Source organism: Macaca nemestrina, chromosome 9, assembly GCF_043159975.1.
Source record: "Macaca nemestrina isolate mMacNem1 chromosome 9, mMacNem.hap1, whole genome shotgun sequence".
Lineage (NCBI taxonomy): Eukaryota > Metazoa > Chordata > Mammalia > Primates > Cercopithecidae > Macaca > Macaca nemestrina.
The window spans coordinates 95,080,939-95,093,585 of NC_092133.1; the positions used below are offsets into that span (position 1 = coordinate 95,080,939).

Consider the following 12,647-nt stretch of genomic DNA (forward strand, 5'->3'; position numbering starts at 1 on the left):
TACTGACTTGGAAAAAAATATAAAGTGTATTTTTTTAACATCTGGAGATACATCATTTCGTAGTGTACACTAAGATTATCATCTCCATACAGGGAAAACATTCTTTTTCTTAGGAGAAACATGCTGTAGTATCATGGATGCCTACACAACTTATTTTCAAATGATTCTGCAAAGAAACGTGGAATAGATAAGAAAACAAATGTAGTAATTAGTTAACAATTGGTTAATAGAGATGAAAAGTAGACACGTTTTCACTGTATTATACTTTCAACTTTTCTGCAGGTTTGAGATTGTTTTAAGTAAAAAAATGGGGGAGATATTTTTAAATGATTACTGTACACTTGGTTGGATATGGTGGCTCGTGGCTGTAATCTCAGCACTTTGGGAGGCCGAGGCGGAAGGATCGCTTAAGCCCAGGAGTTCAATACCAGCCTAGGCAACACAGCAAGACCTCATCTCTACAATTAAAAAAGAAAAACAAAAATTAGGCATGGTGATGCGTGCACCTGTAATCCCAGCTACTAGGAAAGCTAAGGCAGGAGAATCACTGGAGACTGGGAGGTCAAGAGGTTGAGGCTGCAGTGAGCCATGATCACAACACTGCACTCCAGCCTGGGCAACATAGCGAGACCCTATCTCAAAAAAAAACAAGATTACTATATACACGTGCAAATTTTGTAGATATGGTTCCTCACCACAACCTCCTCCACTAATATCCTAGTTATTTCTTATTTTAAAACACTGTCTCATTTTGGGAAACTGTAAAGTACAAGGGATTTAGGTAACAGTGTGGATTACTGCTCATTTTCTTAGCATGATTAATTGTATTGTGGTTAGATAAGTAAATGTCCTTATGGTGAAGAAATTCATACCAAGTTATTTAGGGATAAAGTGCTATAATGTGGGTAACTTATTTTCAAATATATTTCAGAATAAAATGTACATACAGAGGAGAGATAAAGCAAAAAAGGCAAAAATGTTAACTGATGAATCTAGGTAAGAATTATATAAGTGTTTATTTTGTTTGAAAATTTTCATATTAAAAGTTAAGAAAAAGGCCTCAGCTTTCAGAGATACTTATTGATATGTTTACCCAAAAAAAATTATCTTGAATTTGAGTCAAAATAATCTCAGCAGGAATGGGTCAAAGTAAAAGTGAGACAGCCCTGAGCTGATAACTGAGGAAGCTGAGAATGGCTAGGTACATGGAGGTTAATATAGTATTTTATCACTTTTGTGTAAGTTTGCAATTTTCCAAAATAAAAAGCTAAAAGAAGAATGCATACTTCTAGTCTGAAATACATATTTATCTATCCTAACTCCAAAAATATCAGTGAAGAAACATAAAAGAGGCAGTGTGCAGTGGCTCACGCCTGTAATCCCAACACTTTGGGGGGCTGAGGCGGGTGAATCACCTGAGGTCAGGAGTTTGAGATCAGCCTAACCAACATGGCAAAACTCATCTCTACTAAAATACAAAAAAAAAAAATTAGTTGAGCATAGTGGCATACACCTGCAGTCCCAGCTACTCGTGGAATAGATAAGAAAACAAATGTAGTAATTAGTTAACAATTGGTTAACAATTGGTTAATAGAGATGAAAAGTAGACACGCTGAGGCAGGAGAATCGCTTGAACCCAGGAGGCGGAAGTGGCAGTGAGTCGACATCACGCCACTGCACTACATCCAGCCTGGGCAACAGAACAAGACTCCCCTCAAAAGAAAAAAAAAAAAAGAATACAGCCAGGCACGGTGCCTCATGCCTATAAACTGAGCACTTTGGGAGGCTGAGATAGACAGATCGCCTGAGCTCAGGAGTTCAAGACCAGCCTGGACAACATGGGGAAACCCCGTCTCTACTAAAAACACAAAAATTAGCCATTCATGGTGGCCGGCGCCTGTAATCCCAGCTACTCGGGAGGCTGAGGCAGGAGAATCACTTGAACCCAGGAGGCAGAGGTTGCAGTGAGCCGAGATCACATCACTGCACTCTAGAGCCAGACAGACTCCGTCTCAAAAAAACAAAAAAAGAATACTCCCGGGAAGGGAGTATTCCCCCCTCAGCAGAAGAAACATTTTGAGTAATTTCTGAAAGACACAGAATGGTAAGACCAAACAGAAGTCAGAGGCAGGAAGTCCATTTCAAGCACAGCCATAAGCTTGGAGATGTTCTGGGTTCAAACCTGCTGGATTTTTTACCTATTATGTTTCCTTACCAATTCACCTACAATCCTTGAATCGGCCTTTCCATTGTGGGAGACAGTAGTAATAGAGGACACATTTCTCAACAGTTGAGTGAATTCACATTAGCTACCTGTGCTGATCAAACTAGTTCTTCACTTTTAAATATGAATGGAAAATAAAGATTTACTAGATATTTGAGGAAAAGCAACAGCATAAAGCATACTCACCAAGATGACTAGAAATGAATGCTAAGAAACCAAATCAACATAAGAAATAGAAATGAAAAATTAATTCTAGTATCTTCAAACAGATTTTTAAAACTATTCCTTCCATAAACCAAGAACACACTGCCATGGTAAGAAGCCTTCAGGGAGAAAGAAAGAGCAGTAAGAAATTAAAAACAGGCCAGACATGGTGGCTCACACCTATAATCCCAGCACTTTGAGAGACTAAGGCAGATGACCTGAGCACAGGAATTTGAGGCTGCAGTGAGCTATGACTACTGACTATTACACCACTGTATTCCAGCCTGGGTAAAAGAGTGAGATCCTGTCTCTAAAGAAAAAAAAAAAAAAAGGAAAGAAACTAAACAACACAGTGAAATTGTAAAATTTTCACAAATGGTGAAAACTTTTTAAAATTTCAAAGAACTGGCAGGGCACAGTGGCTCACACCTTGTAATCCCAGCACTTTGGGAGGTCAAGGCGGGCAGATCACCTGAAGTCAGGAGTTCAAGGCCAGCCTGGCTAACAAGGTGAAACTCCATCTCTACTAAGAATACAAAAAAAATTAGATGGGCATGGTGAAGGGCACCTGTAGTCCCAGCTACTAGGGAGGCTGAGGCAGGAGAATGGTGTGAACCCGGGAGGCGGAGCTTGCAGCGAACTGAGATCATGCCACTGCACTCCAGCCTGGGCAACAGAACAAGACACTGTCTCAAAAAAAAAAATTTTTTTCAAAGAACCTTTAAAGATGTTTTAGAAATAGAATGAACATGGAAAATAGTACAAAAGAGAAATAAAAATAAATATAAAGAGGTTCAGGGGGCTGGACGCAGTGGTTCACGCCTGTAATCCCAACACTTTGGAAGGCCAAGGGATGTGGATCACAAGGTCAGGAGTTCAAGACCAGCCTGGCCAAGATGGTGAAACCCCATCTCTACTAAAAATACAAAAAATTACTCAGGTGCAATGGCAGGTGCCTGTAATCCCAGCTACTCAGGAGGCTTAGGCAGGAGAATTGCTTGAACCCGGCAGGCAGAGGTTGCAATGAGCTGAGATCACACCACTGCACTCCAGCCTGGGCGACAGAGTGAGAGACTCTGTCTTTGAAAAAAAAAAAAGGCTAACAAGCGCACTTCAGGCTTGTTTTCCTCTACCCCAAATGCCCAGCTAAGGCAGCCTAAAGCTCCTTGTATACTAAACAGCCATCACATTACAAGTGAGCAATTCAAACTATAGCAACTCTCTTTGAACAGTATTTGCAATTCAACAAGATTTAGTAAGACAGAACGTCATAAATAGCTGCTAAATGAATGAATGACTAGATTAAGAAAGATACCAAAAAAAATGCTAACTTCAGGTAAAGGAAAGATATTTGCTGAAAAAATGGCAGTCAGTCAAAAAAAAATCTTACCCTTAAAATCAGTATCTTGATGAAATTCCTATCAAAATCCCAACAAGGATTTTTATAAGCACAGTGAAGCTTATTCCAAAACTTATAAAAAAGGCACAGATGCTAAGAAGAGCTAAAGCAACTATGAAGAAGAATAAAGTAAAAGGAATCACTGTGTTCAATATTAAACCTTACTGTATGGTCAGTCATCAAGATAACATGGTATTAGCAGAGACATAGACACATACACTAACGGAACACAGAAGATAACCCAGAAATAGGTCCACACAAATATACTTAAGTGATTTCTGACAAAGGTACAAAAGCAGTTCAGTAAAATTTTCACAAATTTGTTGAAAAAAAAGTTTTAACAATTGGTACTACAAGTAATTGTACATCCATAGGCAAAAACAGCCTCAATTTAAACCTCACACCTTATACAAGGTGAGCCACCACACCCGGCCAAGGCTGAGAATTTTTAAACTGACAAGGATATCATACCTTAGAATCAACTCCCGCCAAAATACTACAGGATAAAGACAGAGAAAATCAAACCAAGTTATATTAAGTAACAAGTGCTGAAAATCAAAACAAAAGAGAAAATCTCATAACCAACCAGAGGGAAAAAGATCAATTGCCTTCAACGGGGAGGATGATTTAAGACAAAAACAACAACAATCCAGAAGTCATCGGAATGGTATCTTTAAAGTGCTAAAAAGAAAAGGGAAAAAAAAAGCTCTCACTCCAGAATTCTGTCTTTAGTGAAAATATCCTTCAAAATGAAGAAATATAGACATCTTCAAACAAACAAACAAAAAAAAGATGAGAGAATTTGTCACCAAAAGATCTGCACAAGAAACAATAAAACTTCTTTGGGGTAAAGGCAAATAACTGTAGATGAAGCATGATACCGCAAAAGGGAAGAAAGAGCACAGGAAAGGGCAATTATTTCAGTAAATACGAAAGCCTACCCACTCTCTAAAGTTGTAATACTAAAGATACCTTGTGGGATTTAGAACACAAGGAGAAGAAAGCATCAAAACAACAGTACGCATGTGGGGATGGAGTAAATGGAATGATAGTGTGGCAATTTAATTAAGTTATTACATACAAGTAAACTCCAAATGGATTAAAAATTTAAACATAAAATGCATAAAAACATTAGAATACATGGGCAGATTCTTTATAATCATGACGTGGGAAGGACTTTCTAACTATGTCTCCAAATGCTGTCAGTCCAAAACCACAAGGAAAAGATTAATAAACTAGACAACAAAAATAACAAAAATAACCACATATTTCTGCATAGAGAAAAACACCATGAACAATTATCAAAAAACAAATGATATACCAAAAAATAATGGCTTGCAACTCATATAATACATAGGGGTAAAAGACATTGGGAGGAAAAAAGACCAGAAAACCCAAGAGAAAAATAGGCAAAAGATATTAACCATTAAGTTCACAGAAAAATAAATATAAGACACCCTTAGACACAGGAAAAGGTATTCAACCTCACTCAGTGAAGAAAATCACAGATGCAAACTATATGAAATACCACTTTTTATCTATCAGTTGCCCCTAATCCAAAAGTTGAACCACATATTCTATGGGAGGAGCTGTGAAGAAATAAGCATTCCCATGCATTGCCAATGGGAAAACAAAATAATACTATCTCTAGGACAGGCATGCCCACTAAGTTGATTAAGTTCTGGGAATTCATCTGATATATAAACATATACACACAAAATTATAAATGTACAAGATTATTCATTACAACATGGTTTGTCACAGCAAATGGCTGGAAGTAGTTAACTATAGACTTGAATTAGTATGCAATTGTGACAAAGAGAGAAAATGCCATTCATGTTCTGTCATAGAAACATCTGCATGCTGTTAAGCGAAAAAAGGAATAATGGAAAATAGTGTATACATCAAGCATCAGAATCAGCTTAAGCTAGAGGTTTATCAGAACTTCAGAATCAAGGACTCCATCCATAATCCATAGCTACTAAATCAGAACCTGCATATTAAAAAGATTCCAGGGATGCACAATCACATTTAAGTTTGATATGCCCTAGAGATAACAGATTCCTTTTTAAGTAAACTGAGGAAGCAAATAAGAATATACATACATATTTTATTTAAACTGGATAAACAAACACTGGCAAAGTAAACCAAAAACCAGAAAAAAAATAGATATCTTTGGTAGGGTGACCATGTATTCCAGTATGTCTGGGATTGTCCTAATATATGCCAGTTGTCTCTGCATAAGTATTTATAAAACCTCTCACTCTCAGTGAAAATGTATCAGTTTGAATGATAAATAAATGTCACCCTACCTGGAGAAACTGCATGAACAGAGGGAGTGTGAATATGTATGTACATCTTTTGTTATCACTTTTTAAAAAGTAAAAGTAATGTATTATTATGTTAACGTATTATTAATTCAAAAGCACTTTATTAAGGAAAAAAAAATAAGACCAGTCAGGAAAAACAGATCAAGAAGAACCTAAGTAGGCTAAGGATGGAAACACAAGGAAAAGCAATGCCTGGAGCAAAAAGAAAAGATGCCTTCATGAGGACTAGGGAGGGAATCAAAGTTAGGAAAGGACAGTTCAGAGGGTGGCATTATACACACCAACAGAGGAGACTCTCCAAACAAAGACCATGGTTAACAATATATGCAGCAGACCAGGGAAGTAACACAAAGGCAAAAACATCCACTGGCCTTGATTATGATTTGGTGGCCTTTGCCAGAACTGATTCAGGTGAGTTTAGGTGAGGGAACAAGGTTGCATTCATCAGATTGAAACACAAATGAAAAACACAGAAACAAGTCGGAACTGTCAGTGATTCAACCTAGAAATAAGAACAAGCTGACACAAAGAGTTAGGGGAAACTGTTCTGGGGACTTGCAGTCCCTCCATTCCTCCACATCGTCAAGGTTTTATTCCTGGATCAAGCAGGACCATCAAACCTCAGTGTCTGGTCTCCTGAAAAGCATATGCACTGAGTTTTGCTCTGTAACTGTGTTCTTTGTTTCTACCAAGAAACACTTCTAGACAACTTACTGCATTTATTTCAGAATTTTTATTAGAACAATCACAGATAACATTACAATAATTTGGATAATTCTGCAAAATTAAAAATCCTGCATCTGATTTGCCAACTGCACTATTTTGGATTTGCTACTTCAGTTTTATTTCCCTTAATGTCAATTTTTGCCTATTTCTATTTTTCCATTTTCAAAACATAAATCCTTATAAACTTCAGAAATCCATTTTAAAACAAACTGGGAATAAAGAAACAAGAATCTCACCTGGGATTTGTTCATTTTCTGCTCTTAGTGGAGGAGGGAGAGCTGAAGGATTAGAAAGGAAGAATGTCAGGAGAGCCTTGGCCAGCCTTGCAGTTCGGAGATTCACCTGCCTATACAGCTCCACACACAAGATACTTACGTGTCCATGTGTGGCTCCGATATATGCTGAGCTCAGACATGACACTTTTCACTGAGTGAATGTAAATATTTCTTACTGATTTATTACCAATTTAGGTTCTGTGACACAGAAAAATTAAAAATATGAAAAGATGAGTTTAACAAGTAACAATAATCTAAAGGAAGAAACACTATGGGTTTGTCAAAATTCCTTGTAGGGAAAAAAAAAATTCAGGCCATATTGTTTACCTATTTACCTGTTAACACCATTAACGCCCTGAGGTCAGACAATGCAAAAAAACCTCTAAAAAAAGGGATGCGGTGTTTAACTAAGTTTAAAAATGTTCTAACTTGCTAACAATTCCTCAAAAGGATCTTTTAATGAGAAACTGTGACATAGAGCAACAAAATAGGAAGCAGTGGCTAGGGAAACTGCAGACTTGACTTCTAATCTCAGTCTGCCTCTAACGAATGACAAGATCTGAACTAGTCACCTCCTCAAACTCAGTTTTGTTTTTCCGTTTTCAAATAAGATCAAAACAGATAACCCAAGTAGGACCTGCCTGCACTACCATCCGGCGGGGTATCAGGCCAGGAGAGGAGGAAGCTCAGCAGTTCATCTGGATGTGCCGGGTGTTCGCGGAGGGGTGATGACAGCGTTTCCTTCGCTGTGGCCGTGAGCCTTTCACCCGTCCCTACCCTCAGACTCTCCAGAGGTGACACTCCTGTTAGCCTGCGCGCCCACCCCTCAACTCCAGCTCACCTCTCTCTTCTTAAACTTGTCCCAGACCTTGCACCGGCACACAGACTCCGACGGCTTCAGGATACTGTGCCATGATTACACATAATACATAAACGAACGCGCAACGTGTAAATAATTACTTGGGATACGAGGGCGGTCAGAGCCAGAAGGGGCCCTGGTGGGCAGCTAGGCCAGCCCCTTTGCTCCTGCACTCCACCCGCAGAGGCCCTGGGGCCGGTGCAGGCGCCGTCTCCCCCGGACTCTCCCAGGAAACGCACACCCAGTAAATACAGCACCTAAACAACGAAAGTGCTCAAAACAACCCAAGGCGGCAAGTATTCCAGATATCCGCAATTTACAGAGAGGAAAACCGAGTCTCCCGTGGGTAATTGTGTCTAATTCATTTGTCGCGCACCCGGCGCAGTCGTTCTCCCCCGCAGCCCCGCCCCCTCCCCGCGGACCCAGCGCACAAAAAGCACACACGCAGATATCAAACGCCATGCGCACGCGCACGGCAAACGTCACACGCTACGCACGCGGGCTGTTCCCCCCGCCCCCCGGAGCCAGTTCCCTCCCCTTCGGGCTAACGCGCACTATCCATTCGCTGCTACAAGACTCAGCTGGAGGCCACGCGCAGGGACTTGACGCATAAGGACCCCCGCGAGCCCCGGAACTCACGTTTCCACGCCAGACCTCATCCTTTTATGATAGAGACGCCCTCGCCCCACAGTCCCTTCAACGCCGCAGGCGCCAGGGATCCCTCCCCACCTTCGAGCTATAGCCGCTGCCCGCCCGCCTTTGGGGCAGCGCGGGGACCCCCTGGCCCTCGCCCAGTACTCCGGGGCTCACCCGCCGCTTCTCGCCGCGTGGACCCGGAGGCGAGGGGTTTCCCACAACGGACTGGAGGCCGAGGAAGGACACGCCAGAAGGGGAAGGCGGGGATGCACATGCGCAGAGGGAGCGGCCGAGCGCCCGAGTTAGGCTGGTGGCTGGGGGGCATGGAAGCGGCGCTACCTCCTAGAAGCGAAGCCCCAGGAGGCTGTTGGTCTGCTCTGGCCGCAGCCCTCAATTGTAAAATGAGGCTAATGATAGTGCCTAGCTAGTAGGAGTTTTATGAGAATTGGAGGCGCTTACGTTGTAAAAGCACTTAAACCGGTGTCTGGCACATACATTGTTCAGTATATTTCTCAAGATTCCCCATTTTGTATCATGCTGGTCATCATAAATGAGGCTTTCCTACAAAACAGCCTTGTTTAGTGGGTTGAGAGATTACTGTCTCAGTTACCCACTCTTGCTTGGAACCAGGATTCTGTCAGTACCCCCAGAGGTTGTGGATCAAACCAATGTGCCTTTTAGACACAAGCCAGGAGAAGGAAAGGTGTGCTTGAATTCATTCACGAACATGCATGTTAATGTTTAACTGAAAGACTAGAAGAGAATAACGTCTGTGACCAGTATGGTTGTTCTCTGGAATAAGGAAAAATAGAAGCTAGCAATTCAAGACCCAAACATAAAATTGTTTATATGTTTTTAAAAAAAAAAAAAAAAAAAAAAAAGCTGTTTGAGTAACGTATTTGAAGAAAAAGCACGCTCTTATTTTACCCAAAACTACGCATACATTCTTTCATGTGCATATCTGGCATTTTCAGCACACTATGAGCATATGGGTGTGTTACAACTTTTCATTTAAAAAATCAACTCCTTGGTCATTGTCCATTTTTTTTAAACTTTTCATTTGCTCATAATTTCAGATTTACAGAAGAGTTGCAAAGAGAGTTCCCATATGCCTTTCACCCAGATTCTATTAGCGTTAGTATTTTACATGACCATGGTATATTTATCAAACTAAGAAAATACCACGGGTATAAACTGCAGAGTTTATTCAGACTTAAGCAGTTCTTCCACTAATGCCCTTTTTCTGTTCCAGCATCCAATCAAGGATATTGTTACCGGGGGTCCTTGCTCCCAGAGCTCCCAAGATGGTGCTTGGCCACTTCCAAGATGGTGGTAAACCTCGTGTTCTCTGACCTGGGTTTCTTTGCCTCACAGATTCCAAAGAATGGAATCTTAGGCTATGCAGTGAGTGTTATAGCTCTATTAGAAGCCGTGGGTCATGGAAGAGAACTGAAACCCAGTGACTAGTGTTCAGCTCGATTAGGACAAACCCGGGACTTAGCTGTGCAGAAACAATGGCAAACCTTTAGCCAGACTGGAGCAGCAGTGGGCGCCTCGCTGGATCAGGAGCACAGCAGATGACCTGCCTTTAGCCCAACTCGGGAGCGGCAGTGGGCGCTTCACTGGATCAGGAGCACAGCCAACACCCTGCTGGATCCAGAGGGATGGAAGAAAGCGGGTGGGTCTGCAAAGGCGGCAAACAGCAGTGATGGATGAAGCTCAGTTGGAGCCATAACAAACACGTACCAGAAGAGAGTGCAGTTGCAATATTTAATAGAGTGAAAACAGCTCCCATACAAAACGAGGGGACCCAAAGAGGGTAGCCCTTGTGGGCTGGAATGCCTGGATTTATATCTGGCTTATTGTCCCTCCTGCTGTTCTCTCAGGCAATAGATGATTGACTATTTATTTCTTTACCTCCTGTTTTTGCGTAATTAGCATTTTAGTGAGCTCTCTTTACTACCTGATTGGTCAGGTGTGAGCTAAGTTGCAAGCCCCATGTTTAAAGGTGGATGTGGTCACCTTCCCAGCTAGGCTTAGGGATTCTTGGCCTAGGAAATCCAGCTAGTCCTGTCTCTCAATATCACAGTACATTTACTTGTCATGTCTTAGCCTTGGCCAATTTATAATAGTTTCTTGCTCTTACCTTGTCTTTCATGACCTTGATGTGGAGACTAAAGCATGCTCTCTTGACTTCAGTCCTCCTACCTTGGCTTCCCAAAGTGCTGGGATTACAGGAATGAGCCACCACACCCAGCCTATAGTTTAACTTTAAAACAAGAATGATAATGATCCGTTCCTGAAACTAACCCCCTCCTTGTTTGGGGACAAAAAACACCTTTGTAAAACTAGTGGAAGTCCACAAGTTTAGAATTATGATAGGGACCTGAATTCTGTAAGATGTAGGCATAAACCTAACCAGTTATTGCTTTATAACCTGCCTTTTTGTGACTGCTTACTACTCCAGAGTCACATAGCCAGTGGTCACAAGATTTATAACATCTCCAATTGTCCCTATAGATAATGTCACTATTGTAAAACTTAAAACTAGTATTTGAAATATTTTTCAGACTTTACATTCTGATGGACCAACTGGTGCCACTGGGACCAGTAACCCACAGCAAAAAATGGACTCAGCTGATCCTGTGACCCCCTTCAGGAACTGATTCAGCCCAAGAAGACAGTTAACACCACTGTGATTTCATCCCTGACCCGCCCAATCAGCATTCCCCATTCTCTAGCCTCCTGGTGGGCAGAAGGCTAGAGAGGTTCAAAGTTTTTCAACCTTGAAAAGCTGTAGCCTCCAAATTCTCAGGAAGGTAGATGTGAGAATTGTCTCTTATCCTACTTGCTTGGCCACCCTGCAATTATTAAATTCTTTTTGTGCTGCAATCTTATCGTTCTCAGTTTATTGGCTTTTTTCTAGGCAGCAGCCAAGAATAACCCAGTTAGGTGGTAACATTCTCCTGATTAGATTGAGGTTGTGAGTTTTTAGGAAGCACCCCACAAACAGTATGTGGCTTTCCCATAGTGTGATATCAGATGGCATGATATCAACATGACTTTTTACTGGTTGATTGACCATGATTACAAGTATTAAATTAATTTAAATTTGTACTGAGGCTGCCTCCCTACCTTTAGGGCCGATGTAAGGAATCGCAACCTACCTTGGTATGTAAACAAACAAAACCTAGCTTGTTTTCTATCTACAAATATTCCCTGCCCACTTTATAGAGTTCTCTGAACCTCTTCTAGTTCTGAGTATTGTCTGATTCAAGAATCTTTCTTTGCTGAAATGAACTCGGCTAAACTTAATTTTCTAAAATTTGTCTTTTAACACTTGGTTAAGGTGGTGTCGGATAGGATTCTCCCTATTTTTCCGTTTCCAGTCTGTATGTGTAAGTGGGTCTGTATGTCCAGCCCACACTCAGTTGGAAAGGAAATAAGCTCCATTTTAAATTTGTGGTTATATTTTTAAATTACCACACTGATTAGTAAATTCAGGGAGAGATTCTTTGAGACTATGTAAATACCCTATTTCTGCTTTTCCACTGATTTTAGTTATCATTGGTGGATCTTGGCTGCAACCATTATTACTGTGGTGTTCCAAATGGTGATTTCCTGTGTGAACTATGAAAACTTGAGACAGGTCTCAGTTAATTTAGAAAGTTTGTTTTGCGGCTGGGTGCTGTGGCTCACGCCTGTAATCCCAGCACTTTGGGAAGCCAAGGCGGATGGATCATGAGGTCAGCAGTTAAAGACCAGCCTGACACTCTGTCTCAAAAAAAAAAAGAAAGTTTGTTTTGCCAAGGTTGAGGACGCAGGCCTGTGACATAGCCTCAGAAGGTCCTGACATGTGCCCAAGATGGTCAGAGCACAGCTTGCTTTTATACATTTTAGGGAAACATGAGACATCAATCAACGTATGTAAAATGAACATTGGTTCCGTCCAAAAAGGCGGCAAAAGCAGGACAACTGGAAGCAGGGAGGGTGC

At 41.1% G+C, this 12,647-nt stretch overlaps 1 protein-coding gene across 16 annotated transcripts in view; it reads right to left on the reverse strand.

Moving 5' to 3' along the window:
* Positions 1 to 10,945, reverse strand: part of LOC105463236 (zinc finger protein 248) — a 113,410-nt gene extending 102,465 nt beyond the window's left edge. For 4 of the 16 annotated variants that reach the window (XR_011608095.1, XR_976213.2, XR_011608096.1 and 1 more), the window contains exons 1-3: positions 8,000 to 8,432; positions 7,259 to 7,356; positions 7,120 to 7,161 (exon numbers count right to left, since the gene is read on the reverse strand). Coding sequence is in view for 10 of the 16 variants with exons in the window: in XM_011710238.2 (XP_011708540.2) it covers positions 7,120 to 7,134 (15 nt within the window). In the remaining 6 variants the exon portion in view is untranslated. The other 12 variants (XM_011710237.3, XM_011710230.3, XM_011710239.3 and 9 more) reach the window with 10 other exon arrangements.
* Positions 10,946 to 12,647: the final 1,702 nt, after the last annotated feature.